At 41.2% G+C, this 18,753-nt stretch overlaps 1 protein-coding gene across 1 annotated transcript in view; it reads left to right on the forward strand.

Annotated features, from left to right (window-relative positions):
• Positions 1–3,670: 3,670 nt before the first annotated feature.
• The window catches only part of LOC150078014 (sodium- and chloride-dependent betaine transporter-like), a 197,310-nt gene continuing 182,227 nt past the window's right edge, over positions 3,671–18,753 (forward strand). The window contains exon 1 of the mRNA XM_090384430.1: positions 3,671–3,788. Within this exon, the coding sequence (XP_090240556.1) occupies positions 3,671–3,788 (118 nt within the window). The remainder of the gene's footprint in view (positions 3,789–18,753) is intronic.

The raw sequence follows: 18,753 nt of genomic DNA on the forward strand, positions 1-18,753 counted from the left end.
TCAGTTATAAAACATTCTTCCTTGGTCTTCTCTTCTACATATCTCCTTATCGATTCTCTCTTCTTTTCTACTGTACTCCCTAAATATCCGAAACTATCCATTTTTATCTTCTTTCCCTCAATAAAGATGTTATTCACCTTCTTCCTTGCCATTCTCATTGCATTACTCTTAGCATTTCTAAACTTTAAATTGTATCTCTTCGCTTCCTTCACCCAGCTAGTCGCCTGCTATTGTACTTTCTCCCCATCCCCATAAATCAGCAAATCGTAAGCAAACATAATCACTTTCATTTTTTTGCACCAATCCTTTTCCCCCCACAGAATTTGCTATATCATCTATTACTAGTATGAACAGTGTAGGTGAGAGTGCACTATCCTGTTTCAGTCCATTATTAATGTCAAACCAGTCTGCTTCCAATTATTGTTTTCACAGCTTTTATTCCCCCTCTGTATAGAATTTTAATATTCTCTATTAACCACTTTCCTACTCCCTGTTTCCTTAATGCATTCCCCATACCTTTCTTCACTCTACCCTATCATAGGCCTTTTCAATATCCAAAAAAGCCATGCACAGATCCCTTCCATACAATACAAGTAATGTTTTTCCATCATTTTGTCTCATAGCAAAAATTAGATTCGTGGTCGATCTACTTTTTTCCGAAGCTACTTTGTTCTCCCCCTCAACTTACTTTCTACATTTTCTCGTACTCTCCTCTCTACTATTCTTTCAAACAATTTCTCTATGTGACTAGCCAAAATGATCCCGCTATAATTCTCACATTTTTTCCTGTCCTCTTTTACATACAGGGTGTCTCACAAATATTGGTACAAACGTTTAGGGGAGGTAGGTAACATCTAAAGGAATGTGAATCGCATAGGAACCCATAACCGGAAACGTCACGGGAAAGTAGTAGCAGAGGCACAAGAAGCAGAAATGACACAAGACAGTAATTAGTGGCAAACATTTATTTGACATAATATCAACAAAGGAGTACGAGATGGATGCATTTCATGATGTTACAACAGATGCTCGAAGGTTCCACCATGAGATGCGATGCATGCGTGACGCCGACGCAGCATAGATTGGCGGACACGGTCGAACACACCTGGAATTTCTTTGACAGTAGTAGCAGCGCAGACGAGTCTCGCCACGAGATCCACTTCCGTCTCCACAGGCGATTCATACACGATATATTTGAGGACCCCCCCCCCCACAGAAAGAAATCAAGGCTCGATAAATCAGGTGTGCGTGGGAGCCAGGCAACGGGTCCACCACGGCTAATCCATCGACGCCCAAAACGCCTGGTCACGAACACATCTTCCATAATGGGGAGGCGCCCCGTCATGTTGAAACCAAATGCGTCTCACATTTGCTGGAACATCGTCAAGTAACCCTGGTTGAACTTGTTCAAGAAAGATCCGATATTTAGCGGAGTTCATGCGTGATGGTAACAGGTATGGGCCAACTAAGCAGTCACCGACCATACATGCCCACACATTTATTGCGAAGCGATGTTGTGCCGCATGGGAGCGCACACCGTGTGGGTTGTCGTGAGCCCACACATGAGCATTGTGCTGATTGAATAAGCCTTCCCGAGTGAAATAAGCCTCATCCGTGAATTTTGTTCACGGATGAGGCTTATTTAGGCTGGAAAATTCAAGTCTTTAACACTTTCTTGGAGAACACTGCACAAAAGCCACATGCAGGATGATCTTGGGTTATTGTTTTTTAGGAGCATTAGCAACTAAGGCCATATTGCTCCGGGATATGCGGTGGTCATTCCCTGACCTTTCCGCATCCTCCGTATTTGGTGGTGACGGGCTCGAACCCCGGTCTAATCAAGAAGCGTGTGCTACGCACTGCTGCCCCTTCCCACCTGGCTACGGAGGCGCCTCATGATCTTGGGGGAGCAGTAACTGAACCCTTTGGAGTTGAAAGGAGTGTAAGGAATCGTCGTGCCAGACATGCTGTACACTGCAACGAGACACTCCTTAGGCAGAGGCAATGGCACGTGTGCTGGTAGTAGGATTATTCTGGATGGCATCCAACATGCTTTTTTCCCTGGCGGGAGTTCGCGTCGAACGTGGTCTGCCCACACTACTCCTGTTACCTCTAAATGACCCATAATCGCACAAATTTTGATGCACACGCGCAAACAAATGGTGGTCCGGTACATATCTATCTGGGAAGCGTTCTCCATAAATTCGTTGAGTGGCTCGTCCATTGCCCTATGCTAATCCATACGCTAGGTGCATGTCTGCCAGCTCACAGTTCGTATATCGATGCATGCTCTTCGTGCGGCGACTACTGCTTGAATGAGTAAACCAGAAATTTTCCCTCTCGCGAACTGACGAACAGAGCCGTGTACCGACTTACGGTGACGTTTCCGGTTATGGGTTCCTATGCGATTCACATTCCTTTAGATGTTACCTACCTCCCCTAAACGTTTGTACCAATATTTTTGAGACACCCTGGTATATAAGCACAATCCTTTTCTCTTTGCATACTGCTTCCACAACTTCACTTCTTGATGATCCTCTCTCCACTCCTCCTCTGTTTCCCCTACCTCACCTCTTCTTCCAATGTATCTGCTTTTTCTCTGATGTTCAATAGTTTTTTCACCTCCTCCTTATTTTTCTTCGTCTGTAATTAACCTTCCCGTTTCATTGCAATCCTCAGAGAGAGAGAGAGAGAGAGAGAGAGAGAGAGAGAGAGAGAGAGAGAGCACACACCCAACGCGTGCCCATACTCCCTCCTCCCAGTAGTACCTGATATATAGGTGTATATATATAATTTATTTTATTTTTTATTGTGGTCCTGTTTTATTTCTGTTTATGCTTTAAGCTGGTTATTTTTTCTGCTGTGATATTAGAATGAAGACATATGGTGATATTAATTAATTTTATCTTTGTGGGGATTATTCTTTTTTTAAAAATGGAATATCTTTTTTTGCACACTCGTGGTGTCGTCTCAGTAGTCGAAATTGAATACGAATGGTGACATAAGATTGTATTATGCGCAGAGTAGTACTCTGTGGTACTATGATGTTTTGATGAGTAGATTGAGAAGGCTGTTCCATCCGCTTGAAAATCTGTTATCACTTTGCCCACTTTCAGTCATCAGCCGTCGTCTCAGGAGGTACAGCTATACTTTATTCTTAAACGTTGATAATCTTTAGTTACCTTTTGGATTTTATAACAACTGTCACAAATATTTTGAAATATATTAATATTATTATTACGCGATACTAAATAGTAACACTTTATAAGCATTGAAAAAAAAAATTTAAAACTACATACGTAATTAATATTACGTATATCACTTTCAATATTGCATTACGTATATAAATAGCAAATTTCCTGTTTATAATTGTGAACTTCTCTAACCACTTATGGGCAGAGTAGTTCACAAGAGAGAATACATGAAAATTATACCGTATGCTTAAACCATGGTCACTCAAAGCGCATGCACTTTTATGCCCTCGCACTTGGCCACGCGATTACTTTCAATATTTTTCATGCCCAATAAATAAATAAATTTATTTATAAAAAAAAAAATAATAAATAATCTTTATTGTTGCTCAACAGAAGTAATTACGTGTTAAATGTTGTAGTGAAACAAGGAACATAGACATATATTTCAGACGGACTGATTTATTAATCTATTGATTATGAGATCAGTTCCACATCATATTCTAGCGCCTGAAGCATATCAGTGGAGGATATATGAGTTCAGTGAAGGATATGATGAGTTCAGTGATATGTCTTCAGCTTGTGAGGAGCAGCAAGGTAATTCAAATAGAGCAGGGCTTAGCTTTACTAGATCTATGCGCATGCTCTATGTTCGATTTGCCTGTTTTGCTGGCGAAAAATCTGAGTTTCTGGGGGCAGGGGCTTGCTATCTACGCCGACCTAACTTAGCCACCCAGTGAAAAAAAGCCCATAAAAGTTCCTCCCGTCATTGACGGGATTAGAATCCGGGCTTTTTCAACACTGTTTGGTTTTATTGGCGCATCAGCGACTAAGGCTATAATGCGACGAAAACGGTGTGTGGAGGGCGGTGATTATAACCCGCACGGATGGAACTACTGAAACTAATTCATTTGCCCATGTGTATTATTTCTGTAAATTGAATATATTCTCTAGTTATTTGCCTGTTTTTCTGAACAAAAAATCCGAGTTTACAGGGGGAAAAACCTTACTGTTCACTTCTTAAACTGACCAAGTCAGCTATGAAGTGATAAAAGCCCATAAAAGCCGCTCACGTCATTGACGAGATTCGAACTTCGGCCTTTTCTACCCGCTGTGGGAAGGGCGATGTTTATAACCAGCTATTCGCGGGGACGGAATCGTAGGATATCTAACTGATCAGCTACAGCAGTATTTCTCAGATAGTGGGGGGGGGGGAGAGTGGCAGAGGCTAATGATTCGGTAGCACACCGAATTTAATTGGTTAGCGTACGGTAGCGTCTGCGCGCGAGTTGCACGGTGATTATAACCACTGTCCTTCCTACGAGGGGTGGAAAAGTCCCGAGTTCGAATCCCGTAAATGAAAATTTTAAGGGCTACCTTCATTCCCTAGCCGAGTTGTCGGTCTAAGGCTTGGAGAGCAAGCTTTCCTCCTCCTATCCCGGAAACTCGGGGGGGGGGGGTTGTCCAGAAAACAGGAAAATCAACCAGAGAACACACATAATACACATGGACATAATGTGTAATATGGACATAATACACATGGGCGTATACAGTAAGTTGGGGTGGCTTTAATATAACAATTTTTTTTTTTTTTAAGCATACGGTAGCACAGTGGGTAAATAATTGATATAATATACGTGTTGGTAATCATTGGTTTCTGAATATGCAGATGTTGTTTTGCTATTCAACGTAAGCACTGAAGTGTTTGAAGTTCTCTCTGTGGTAGTGAAATCTTAGTTTTCGGACATAGTTGACTTACAGGTCTTGGTAGTTTCAATTGTATGAGATTATTGATTCTCTTTAAGGTGAGTGGGTTGACGGATGACTGGGATGAGTTTAGACAGAATGCCACGAGATAAAGGTACCCAGCCATAACCTGAAGCTTTTCATTTAAGTTAGATGCAAGTAAGGACTTCTACAGGTCCTGATGGATTGATGAAGGTTAGCAGCCTTATCTGCTATATAAACTAGTATATTATTTTTCGGGTGAATGAATGAATGAAATGAGGATAGCAGTAAATAAGTGCACTGTTCAACTCCACTGGATAGGACACCAGAATAGATTTAGGCTAATGCCAGGAATTTTTCAACAGAAGAATACTTCTGATGTGTAGCAGTATGGAGAACCTGGAGTAGAGTGCCATCGATTTCCAAGTAATAATTTAGGATAAAGATGTGAATAAGGATAATCAGGTTATCGATTGTGACTTCGTTATCTATATATCCAGAATTATACGGACACACACAAAACCGGGAGTTGCAAAACGGAATAATTAATTAGAAAACAATATTCACCTCCATTCCTTCTGCAAAACAGCTGCCAGAGTTAATTTGGAAGAATGCAGTTCTGATTATAGTGGTACTCCAGTGTTCTAATTCGTTCCACATGTATTCATTGGGTTTAGATCTTAACAGCCAACCACTCCAACTTTTCAATGCAATTGTGCACAAATCAATTACAAATCAATGTAAAAACAGTCGTGCTGATATTCACAGGGCCTGTTCCTGTAGTATTATGACAGTGTATGTAGTGCATGATTGAAACATCCAGGAGGTCATGGACTCCATTTTATAGGTATTTCCACCAGCAGCCCAAGCTCAAACGGTCCCATACCATAAGTCTGCGCCCCCCAAACTTCATGGTCTGGACATATCTATGCATATTAATAGGTAACACTCTTTAAGTAATCTCCAAACTCAACTATGCCAACTAGGAGACACCGTTATTAAATGGGTATTAGTATTAGTATTGATAGATGGAAAATCATGCAAGAAAGCAAGCTAATACAGTATCAGCCAGAAAAATAAATAAATAAATTAACTTCCCACATCACCTTTCCGACCCCTATAATAATTTATCTAGTTCTTCCTTAAATTTATTCAAACTACCTCCTTCTTCGGTTTAAATTTATGTCCTCGTTTAAATTTATGTCCTCGTGTATTGTCTGAGTTAGAGGAAGGATGCCATCAGCATTTAACTTACTTAATCCATTCAAATTCTTAAACACCAACTAGATCTCCTCGCCTGTGCCTAGTTTCCAGATGCTGCACTGATAAGAGTACCCGTTTGTATCCCTTACTAATATCGTTGCTCTTCCCTGCGTTTGTTCCAACGGATCAACATCCGTCCTAAAATGAGGCCTCCAGACCTATTATGCAGTACTCAAGAGACTAACCATTGGATTATGCACTGGGATAATCATCTCTCCTAACAAAGTTTCTATACAGGGTGTCTCAAAAATACACGCATAACTTCAGGAATGAGTTCCTCATATGTAGACAATAAAAATATTTTATATAAACATAGTTCCTGAAATGCTTGGTTTCCGAGTTTTGGTCTGTCTACGACACTTAACCGTTCACATCACCTTATAGTAATTGTTCAAAATGTCCACCTTCTGCCTGAATACAGGCCTCACATCGACGTCTCATGGACTCGCGAAGACATGTTTTGTATTGCTCAACCTGCCACAATTCGATGCGGAGGGTTTTCACATCAGCTATCGGAGTCGAATACACCAATGACTTTAAATGGCCTCACAAGAAGAAATCAAGTGGGTTTAAATCAGCTGAGCGTGGAGGCCAGGCAGTTGATCCACCTCTACCTATCCACCGACCAAGAAACCTTGGATTCAGATAATTGCGGGCTAGGTGGCTGAAATGTGCGGGAGCGCCATCGTGCATGAAGTGTGCTTGTTGACGAATGATCAGTGGCGTGTCGTCCAAGAAATCAGGTATGTTGTTTTCTAGAAAGTTTCTGTTCGCCTTCCCTGTGAGTTTGTTTGGAAGTACATGGGGCCCAAATAATTTATCATCAAAAACACCTGCCCAGATGTTGAGGCTGAATCGCTGTTGGTGATGTGATCGAAGAATCGCATGTGGGTTTTCCTCAGCCCATACATGCTGATTGTGAAAGTTTTGGATTCGGTCTCGTGTCAACTGTGCTTGATCTGTGAATATCACTAAGGCAGGAAAGCGAGAAGTTGTACCGCACTGCTGCAAGAACCACTGGCAGAACATTACTGGGAACCTTTCGTGGTACGAACTGTTCTGGGAACCTTTCATGATACAAACGACGAGCCTCCAGAGCATTGCCTTCCGCCAAACCGTACATAAAGTGCATATCCGCTTGCTCCTGATTTGAGTACATGGTCGGAATGGAAAACCACCAGATTCCGTCAGTACCTTGTGATGAAGGAAATCACCTGCGGGAGATAAGACATTCCGGTTAATAACTCGGGAACCAAGCATTTCCGGAACAATGTTGATATAAAATATTTTTATTGTGTACACATGAGGAACTTTCCTGAAGTTATGCCGTGTATTTTTGAGACACCCTATCGTTGACAAAACCCCATGAGCAGTCCTAGCGACCTGTTTGCACTGTTCAGAAAACTTCATATCTATATACAGAATATATATACATAAATACATATATACATTCACTCAGTGATCACTGAATTATGACTACTCCATCTGTAATGGATTATGCCGCATAGCACGCAGTATAAAAAGCCCAACAGCTTACACTAGAGCAGTTGTAATTTGCATCTGGTCATGCAAATGTAAGTGATAAAGTAGCAATTATGAAACGTAGTAGAGATATAATGGAATTTAAAAAGGAATTGATCATGAGAGTTTGTGCGTCGGGTGTTTCTATTTCGGAAACTTCACGTCTTGTCAGTTACTTATGGTCCCCTGTGGTTAAGGTGTACAAAGAATAGTGTCGAACGGCTCAAACCATCTCCTGCTGACAGGATCATGCAAGGTGGACGTTCGTGGTGAGCGAAGAGTGCATCGCGTTGTATGATAGATCATTGTGCGACAGTTGACATTGCAATACAATATGGAGAATGCAAAAACAATATCCCAAATGACGATGCACTGCACGCTCAGCCGTATGGGGTTCCACAGCAGACAACCAAAGAGACACTCTCTGTCCTTATCGCCGATCGATCGTCGACAGCAAATACCGCGGTGCCAAAAACGCCCTGGTTGGACACTGGAAACGCGTGTGCTGGTAGGACTAGTCCAAATACCTGGTGCAACACGCCGACGGACACCTTCGTGTGTGGTGCAAGCAACACGAATCCAAGGACCCAACGTCCATGGTGCCACTAGAACTAGAACTAGTGGCACCAGGAACTAGAACCCCTGGTGCCTAAGGACCAACGTTTGAACAGTGTGGTCTACAGGCAGCTCTGAGAAGACAATGTGCACCCTGCAATCTTGTATTTTTTTCACGGACGAAAACTGGACTTTCCAAGACGATAATGCGCTGTGTCATCGGGCCCGCACCGTGCACGAGTGGTTCGAGGAACACACTGAAGGTATCACTCACCTTGATCGGTCTCCAAATTCACCTGACCCCAATCCAATTGAACACCTATGGAACGTTTTGGAACGGGAAGTGATGCGTGTACACACGCACCAATTCAGACACTATGGAAGCCTTGCGGGCATCATAGCTGCAGATCCTTACGGATGTCCTCTTCTGACATCTAGTGAAGTCAATGCCTAGGCGAATAGCAACTGTTAACCGAGCGAACGGTGCCCACAATTCAGAATCACTGAATGTATATACACTGTGCTGCCACTTTATTAGGTACACCTACCTAGTAGTGTGTTGAGCCTCCGTTAGCTTTCAAAACAGCCTGAATTGGGGTAGGCATGGATTGAACAAGATGCTGAAAACGTTGTGCAGGAATGGAGTACCATGCAGACGTGTGTGTCACGCAGTTCCTTGAGATTCGATGGAGGTGTAGGCCTGCAGCGAACAGCCCTTTCAAGCTCATCTCAAAGATGTTTAATAGGATTGAGATCCGTGGACTGAGCGGGCCACTGCAGCAAAGAAAAGTCATTGTCATGTTCCTGGAACAGTTCCATAATGATTAGGGCTTTGTGCACTTGCGCTTTATCCTGCTGGAAGTAACCATCTGACTGAGGATAACTGTCAACATGGACGGATGCACTTGGTCAGCAACGATGTGGCATTCAGACGTGAATCTTTGGGTATCAATGGACCCAACGTGTGCCAAGAAAACATTCCCCACGCCATAACACTGCCCCATCTTGCACAGTAGTCGTCAGACACGACGGGTCCGTGGCTCCATGTTGTTTTCGCCAAATTCTGAGCTTTCCATCAACATGATGCATCAGGAACTTCGACTCGTCAGACCAAGCAACTGTTTTCCATCCTCGATAGTCCAGTGCTGGTGTTGCTGTGCCCACAGGAAGCATGCTCTCTTTGTTCTTCATTGATGACAAAGGTACGCGATTCGGCTGTTGTAGCTCATTCGCGACAAAGTGCGACTAGTGGTCCGTTGCGATCTTTTTTTCTGCGTACGAAGGTTGTATTCTGACGTGATGTGCGACCTTGTGGCCCGTCTGTTTGCTTGCACAGTTCTAGCATTGCTCCTCTGACCTCTCTCATCAACAAGCGATTTTCTTCCACAGGAGTGCCGTTGGGAGGATGTTTTCTGTTCGCTGCACCATCCTCGATATCCCCCCCCTTGAAACTGTGGTGCGTGAAAAGTTCAGGAGAACTGCCGTTTCAGAGATGCTCTGTCCAGCACGTCTTGCACCTACTACCATGCCACGTACGAAGTCCGTTGGATCACTCCTTTTCCCCATTGTTGCTACGGTTTGTACGCTTAACTAATACTAGAGAGGTTGTTCTGCTACATTTATATCCACAACTGTGTTCATGTGACTTGCAACGTTGTGGGATAAACCATTTGTATGCACAGCAGGGGTGTACCTAATAAAATGGCAGCACAGTGTATATATGTACCACAAAAAAAAAAAAAAAAAAAAATTAAACTAACATGCAAATACGCTACCGCCTAAAACTTTGGAATCACAACATTATTGGCATTAGCAGAGGCATATGATGCAAGAAAGCAAGCTTATACAGCATCAGCCAAAAAAAAAAAAAAATAATAATAATAAAACTTCCATTTCACCCATCCATTCATTCCAAAAGTTTGTCCACTTCTTCCTTGAATTTCCTTGAAACGTTACAGTTTAGCATTAGTAAAGGCATATCATACAAGATAGCAAGCTTATATAACATCAGCCAAAAAAAAAAAAAAAAAAAAAACAAACAAGAAAAAATCCCCCTTGTCATTTCACTCATCCACTCACTCCAAATTGTTTGTCTAGTTATCAACTTCTACAACGACAGATGGAAGTTTGTTCCGGCAATGAATCACCCATTAAGTAAAGGCAAACTTCCGCACATCTGTCTTATAACTGTTTATCCTCAATTTGAATTTATGTCCTCTCAGGCGATTATTCTGAGCAAGAGGAAGAATCCCATCAGTATTGAACATGCCCAAACCATTCATGCTCAAACCATTCAATACACCTCAATCAGATCACCTTGCAGGTTCCTAGTCTCCCGACACTATAATTTGCAAATTTTAAGCCTTTCTTCGTAAGAGCAACCCTTTGTTCCATTCACTAATCTTATTGCCCTTCTCTGTGCTCGTTCCAGCAGTTCTACATCCTTCTTAAAATGAGGACTCCAGACCTGTATAAAGTATTCAAGGAGTGGCCTGACCATTATCTTATACAAGGGAATAATCACCTCCTTATCCCTGCTAGAAAAATTCCTGTATAGCATTGACAAGACACCATGAGCTACTCTTACAGACCGTCTGCACTGCTCAGAAAACTTCATATCTGACTGCACAATTACCCCCTGGTCATTTTAATTCTCTACCTCTCAGCCCATCTGTTCAACTTTTCTAGATCCTGTTGCAGCAGCGTACTGTCATTAGCGTCATTAATAACCCTGCCGACCTTCGTATCGTCTGCAAACTTAGACATTAAGGCTGATATACCATCATCAATATCATTAATAAATACAGAAAAAAAAAACAATGGACCCAACACTTAACGCTGGGGGACTCCACTAATAATATTAGTTCACGAAGAGCAGTGTCCATTGATTACCACTCTGTTTTCTACCACTCGACCACCTCTTTATCCATAACAGCAATTTGCTCCAATGCCACACTGCTCCAATTTGTGCAGCAGTCTTTCATGTGCAAGAGTATCTTTCATGTGCAACAGCCTTTCTAACATCCAAATATATGATATCAAAATTATTCTTTGCATCCAACAAGTTATAACAAGTTTTCGTTAATTTTTTTGAAATTAGTTATGACATATAAGTTTTTTTGTATGTAAAAAAACACACTACAAAGTATTTTAAGATTTTTTTTTATTAAGAATTGAAAAGCAAGATTTATTAAAGAATTGCAATTATAAAAATTGATTAATTTTATAATAGTGTCTTTGTCTTCACTAACATTATTCCAAGCGATCTGCAAAGTTTCTCATAAATTATGTGAAGATAGTGAGACTTGACGGACTAGATGCCATAAAAGCCCTATGAGGTTTAAGTCAGCCGATTTGGGTTACTTCAACATAATTTGCAACATCGCCTCTCCTGTTGTTTAGTTGCGAGAAAATCCCTGCACATCTTCGAGCTGTGTTTCGTATCATTGTCTTGTTGTAATATAAAGTTTCTTCCACATAGTAAAAATCCAGAGGATATTGTGTTTTTATTATTATTAGCAGTAGTAATATGGTACAAGGAAGTCTGAGGCTTATGTTACACCAGCCACAAAAAAAAAAAAAAAAAAAATTCTGAATTACCCTGTGTGAGAGAGAGAGAGAGAGAGAGAGTGATTGTTTTCTGTTAGTTGCATCATTCTCGATACACCCATGAAACTGTGGTGCGTGAAAAGTTCAAGAGAACTGCCGTTTCAAAGATGCTTTATCCAGCACGTCTTGCACCTACTACCATGGCACGTTCGAAGTTGGCGCCTTCGTAGCCAGGTAGGAAGGAACAGCAGTGCGTAGCACACGCTTCTTGATTAGACCGGGGTTCGAGCCCGTCACCACCAAATACGGAGGATGCGGAAAGGTCAGGGAATGACCACCGCATATCCCGGAGCAATATGGCCTTAGTTGCTAATGCTCCTAAAAACCAAATAACAAACAACAACAAACGTTCGAAGTCCGTTAGATTACTCCTTTTCTCCATTCTTGCTACGGTTTGTGCGCTTAACTGATACTAGAAAGGTTGTTCTGCTGCATTTATATCCAGAACTGTGGTCATGTGACTTGCAACGTTGTGGGACAATCCATTTGTGTGCACAGCAGGGTGTACCTAATAAAGTGGCAGCACAGTGTATGTTCTTATTAACTGGTCATGGTTCGATTAATGCAAATTTCCATAATTTAGGAATTACTGAAAGATCTAGTTGCCATTGTGGCGAAAGAGAATCATGGGAACATATTATGTACAACTGAGGAGTACAGCGATCTACGAATTTAATTGGTATCTCTGGTTAGTAATCTGTCTTATGGCAGAAGGCTGCGAGACAATTCTAGTTGGTAAACTGGAGAACTTCTTGGCTTTCAAAGACTTTGCCACTGCAATATCTCTTAGGCGGAAGACTCTTCTGTATCTGGAAGCCTTAGATTTGTAATTGTGTATGCCGAATTACCTAGTGTTCTGTGAAATCGTGGAGGCTTGAGTATGCTATATCCACTGCAACTCCAGCTCCTTGTGCTGGAATTTCTGCTTTCGGCAGCTCCTGGCGCTGGCATTTCTGTTCTCGGCATCTCTTGGCGCTGCTGGCTTTCCAACAGACTGTGAACAGATGAGGCTCTTTCCAATTAAGTTTGGACTTTGTCTGAAATTTAATTATATGTATATTTATTTTTTTATGTAATTTGATTATTTTCAATTTGTTCATATCAATCTTTTTTTGGTCATGGCAAGTTTTTTCCCTCCCTGTACTTGGCCAAACAGGAGAGGGAGTATATAAGAGCACTGCTAAATTATGTGTAACTGATATTGGGGTTGCCATTGGTTGGCTGGGACCGCTTTAAGTACCGTAATAAATAAAAATGTACCATAGCAGCCAGTGCTATGTTGCCATTTTTGAATAAAGTGCCTCTGTACCGTTTTGTTTCCGTTATTGTGTCGGTGTTTTTCTTTTCTGTACCTCACGAGGTTCCTTTGGTATGCTTTTCCCATATCCAGGCCACTCCTATGAGAAGTTACAGGTGAAAACCCGACTGGTCCTTAAGTTTTGCACACCAGTGTAATAATAATAATAAAGGTTGGAAAATACTTCTTTCTAGAAGAAGATGAAAAAAAATTGGAAATTTAATTGAAGCTTGAATCTAAATTTGAGCAAAAAAAAAAAAAAATTTGCTCTGAAAGAAAATGCTTGATAATGGAACTCAAGACGAACTTGTGAATGATAGAGAAGAAAATTTTAGGACCACTTTTTCATTTTTAGATAGTTTGTTTTCTGATGGTGCTGCAACCTTTTGGTTCTCACAGGATGGACTTTCACAAAATTTTATATTTGGCTCTTTTAGAACGATTTATTATTATTATTATTGTTGTTGTTGCTCTTATATTATTTCTCCCTGATTGGGGATCCCACTCCGTGACGGGTACTGCTACTAAGTACACAGGGTGGTTGTAATGTCTGCTGTTACCGTTGGTCGAGGAAATCTCTGTCTATCCTACATGTGTTCAGGTTTGTGACTTTCTGGATTTCCTTGTAGGTGTTCTCTTGGAGATCTATTGCTCTAGGCTGCTATATAGAGTCTTCGGCACCATACCGGTGGTTGACACGATAATCGGGATGGTCGATGCTTCTTGCACTCCTTGACCTCATGTCTCAGGTTCGTGTACATCCTATTTTGTTCCTCATGGGTTTTCTGGACACTGCTATTTCAATCAGCTAGGTAACCTTTTCCATCTTGTCTACAAGGGTTATGTTCGGTCTGTTGTGCGGGATGGTCTTATCCGTTCTTATGGTGCGGTCCCAGTACAGCTTGTGGGTTCGGGTATCTAGTACTGCCTGGGGTTCGTACTTGTAGTATGGTAAACTTTCTTTGGTTAATTGGTATTTCCTCGTTAGCTTCTGATTTATTATCCTGGCTCCCTGGTCGTATCTGTGAATGTACTCAGTCTGGGTGATCACCTTCCACCCCGCGGTGATGTGTGGGATCGTTTCTGAGGCCAGGTGGCATCGTCAACATGTGTCATCTGACATTCCGGGCTCCTTTGCGATTTATTTTCTATAGTTGATGGTGTTGATTACCTGGTCTTGGATGGCCAGTATGAATCCTTCAGTCTCGGGGAAGATCATCCCGCTTGTGTACCATGTATTGGAAGCAATTTAGTATTAGTAATGGCCGCATGGTGCAAGAAAGCCTATAGCTTATGCTGCACCAGCCAAAAAAAAAAAATATATATCAGAACAAAATCATGTTATCAATGTGATCTTGATGGAGGTCATTGTAGTGTCTGCCATGGAGTGTCTTCTTTGCCCATCTTTCTAACTTCGTTTCTTGTGCCGTCTGCGCAGGAAGGGGTTCCTCGCTTAGGTTGAGTGGGGTATCCCACTTATCTATCTTCCTTATGGCCTGGTGGAGTGATGCTGCGTTGTTCTCGAAGTAATTCTTCAGGTTAACTATCGCTGTTTCTGTTGCTCTATTAGGTCTATCAGGTTCTTTCCTTCCTCTTTCCGAGCTATTGTTAGTCTCTTCACTGCTGACTTCGGGTGGTGTTGGCGACTCTTGGTCATCATTGCCCTTGTCTTTCGCGTGATATCTTCTAGCTCGGTGTTAGTGCAATCTATGATCCCGAAGGTGTACTGGAGCTGCATAGGTGTTTATGGCTTTAACTGTGATCCTTCCATTCAATTTTGCTTTTAGCAGGCTTCTGAGTCTCATATTTTTCAGTCGGGCACTTCTTTTTTTCCTTGTGCTCTAACTGCTGAGCCTGAATCATCCCTAGGTATTTGTAGGTCTCTCCTTCTGTCATAGTTTCGATCTCTTTACCAGTCAGCAGCTGGTAGTTTCGGCCAACTAATTTTCCCTGGGACAGTGTGTGGGGCTTGCATTTGTCTAGACCAAATTCCTTCCTCATGTCCTTGCTGAATTCTTTGGTGGTCTGGAGTAGTTGTTGGAATTGCTTCTCGGTTGCCGCTTAGAGCATGATGTCACCCATGTACATCAGGTGGGTGAGGGTGTACAGGTTCTTTCTTTCTTCCTTCTTTGATGTTATATCCCTACTTGCTGCCGTTAAGCATGGTGGATAGTAGGTTGAGTGCTAGACAGAACCACAGTGTGCTCAGTTCATCTCCCTGAAAGTTTTCTCTTCTAATGGGGATTGGCCTGATCGTGATGTTCTCGACCTTAATGGTGGTACTCCATTTCGCCATTGTTGCTCCTAGGAAGTTTGTCACTATCGGATTGACCTTGTAGATCTTCAAGGTCTCTATTAGCCAGCTATGAGGTACGGAGTCGAAGGCCTTGCGGTAATCGATGTAGGCCGTGTATAGGTTGAGGTGCTTCTTGTAGGCTTGCGGCATCAATTTAATGGTTAATTGCTCCTTGCATCCTTTGCTCCTCAGCTTGCATCCTTTCTGATGTTCGGCCATTATGTTCTGACTCTCTAAGAAGTCTGATCTCTTCTTGGTTATACAGCTGGTCAGGGTCATGTACATCGTTAGGAGTATATTTCGCCGGGTTTCTTGTATCTTCGTCTTTAGGCTTGATATGTATCTTCTTCAGTGAGAAACTTCGGGATTGTCTCCGGGTGCCTTATTATTATTATTATTATATTATTTCTCCCTGATTGGGGAATTCCACTCTGTGACGGGTACTGCTACTAAGAACGCAGGGTAGTTGTAATGTCTGGTATTATTGTTGGTCGAGGAACTCTCTGACTATCCTACAGGTGTTCAGGATTGCGACTTTCTGGAGTTCCTTGTAGGTATTCTCTGGGAGACCTATTGCTGCTAGGCTGCTATGTAGAGTCTTTGATACCTGGGTGAGGGGGTGTTCACGAACACCCCCTCACCCAGTATCCAACGAACCGACATATCAACAGGTTACAAATCTTTCCTCGTGTACACTATCGCAGGACCAGATTTCACTTTTATCCAAAGGATTAAATTATAATTTACCACCTCGAAAGCTGCCAAAAAAACAATGCGTAATTGATATTGAATTTGGACTTCGTAGTGTTCCACAAAAAGATGTATTTATTCAACAAGTTAACCAAGTAGTGAATAACATAAAAGAAACGCGACTTCCTAAATTGAATACACATGACAGTTCAGCTTTACGAGAACTTCGAGAAAATAAGGACATTATTATACAGAGGGCAGATACAGGAGATACAGTGGTAATACTAGATAAACATGATTATATTAATAAGTTAGATTCAGTTGTGTCTGATACCTCCACTTATCGTGAAGTGGACCCGACACTGTTTACCAATTTGGTAAATCAATACAATAAAACGTTAACCACATATCGTAAAAACGACTACATTACTATGGTTCAGTTGAAGGAATTGAAGTCCAGAACATACAATATTCCTGCACTTTTTGGTCAGGTAAAATTACACAAGCCTGGATTTCCGATTCGACCTATTGTTTCCTACAGGAACTCGGCATTTTCAGCCTTAGCCACACATGTATATAACATTATAAAACCTTTTAGACAGGTTATACAATTTGGGATTAAGAATTACGATACATTATTTAATAATCTTAAAGACTGTAGACTCGGCGACAATGACAATTTATTCTCATTAGATGTTACCTCATTATATACGAATGTAAACGTTGAATACACATTAGATATTATTTGGGATATGTTAAATAAAAACTCGACACCGATTAATTATACGAAGCTGCCTATTAAGGAAATTTTTCACTTAATTAAACTATTAGTTGAGGCTAACTACATCACCTTTCGAGACAAGGTTTACAAACAAATTTTTGGATTACCAATGGGTTTGAGCCTGAGCGGCTTAATGTCAGAGATCTATCTCTCAACGATTGAGCAGATACATTTGACACCTTTTCGTCCCCGTATCACATACTATGGGAGGTATTTAGACGATGTTCTAGTTATTACCGATAGTAGTACTATCCAAGACATTTTACATTCGTTTAATAATATTCATTCTAGACTCAAATTTACATTGGAAAGGGAAGATACGGATACTAAGTCATTAAACTTTCTAAATTTCACGCTTACCCGGGACTCGAACAAAATACAATTTAGCATCTATCGAAAACCCACAAACACCGGTATGCTTCTACATTATAATAGCTACCACCCGTTCACCTACAAAAGATCGATTATCTTTAATCAATTTCTAAATGCCTATAAATATTCAACGACGGATTCTGCTTTGGACTCAGAAATACAAATATTAACTAGCAGATTCTTGAACAGGGGTTATTCCATTAACACAATAAATCGAATTAGGGTACAAGCTAAGGATAGGATACAAAATACTGCACCAATCAACAATAGTAATATCAAAAAATACTTTATTTCGGTCCCATATGTTGAACAGTGGCACAAACAGCTTAACAGAGTCTTTAAAGATACCGAATTTAAAATTATAGCTAGGCCTATACGGAAGTTACACACTATACTGAACAATCGCTCGGTTCTTTCCGCGTTCGCAACACAAATTAATGATCTAGTATACAACATTTCTTGCGGTGATTGCGACTCGTCTTACCAGGGTTCGACGCGGTTTTCTCTTAATATTCGTGTAAATCAACACGAAGCCTCAGTTCGTGCTTCTCGTTCAGCAGCGTCAGAATTAGCCTTTCATGCCATTAACGAAAAACATACTTTTTTATTTAACGAGGCCAAAATACTTAACGTTCAACGTAATTATACGCGACTATTAATTGCAGAAACCGTTGAAATTAAATTACACGAGAATTCTGTTAATGTTCGGCGGCCATATTTGATCTCCGATGCGTGGACCTTTACGCGCATGCGCGAAGACACATAATCACTATTTAAGTTGCAGGTTTAGCCTGATTCGGTAATTTTCATTCCTGTGATCACGACAGTCGGTCGAAAAGCATTGTCAGCTTCAGGAAGGAAAATCGTTTTGAATATTTTCGTTAGATTCTTTTAATTGCGTTAATTTGAATTTTAATTGTTTTGAATTGATTTTGAATTGTGTTAAATTGATTATTTAATTATTTATATTTTACTTTAATTATTTATATTTTACTTTAATGTACCGGTAAGTTGTCGATTTTTTCGTTTTTTCCGGTTTAATTTCTGGAGGGTATCATACGGAAGTGTTCCACGTACTATATTGAGGTAAACTCCTCTTATAAATTTACTAATAGTCTTTGATACCATACCAGTAGTTGACACGATGAGCGGGATGATCGATACTTCTTGCATATGCACATCTCCTTGACCTCATGTCTCAGGTTCGTGTAGTTCCTAATTTTTTCCAGATGGGTTTTCTGGACATTGCTAGTGTTGGGCACCGCTATGTCAATCAGATAGGTAGCCTTTTCCATCTTGTCCACAAGGGTTATGTCTGGTCTGTTGAGCGGGATGGTTTTATCCGTTATTATGGCGCGGTCCCAGTACGGCTTGTGGGTTTGGGTCTCTAGTACTGCCTGGGGTTCGTACTTGTAGTATGATACACTTTCTTTGGTTAATTGGTATTTCC

The sequence above is a fragment of the Mastigoproctus giganteus genome, chromosome 11 (genome assembly GCF_048544385.1).
Source record: "Mastigoproctus giganteus isolate SK-2022 chromosome 11, ASM4854438v1, whole genome shotgun sequence".
NCBI lineage: Eukaryota > Metazoa > Arthropoda > Arachnida > Uropygi > Thelyphonidae > Mastigoproctus > Mastigoproctus giganteus.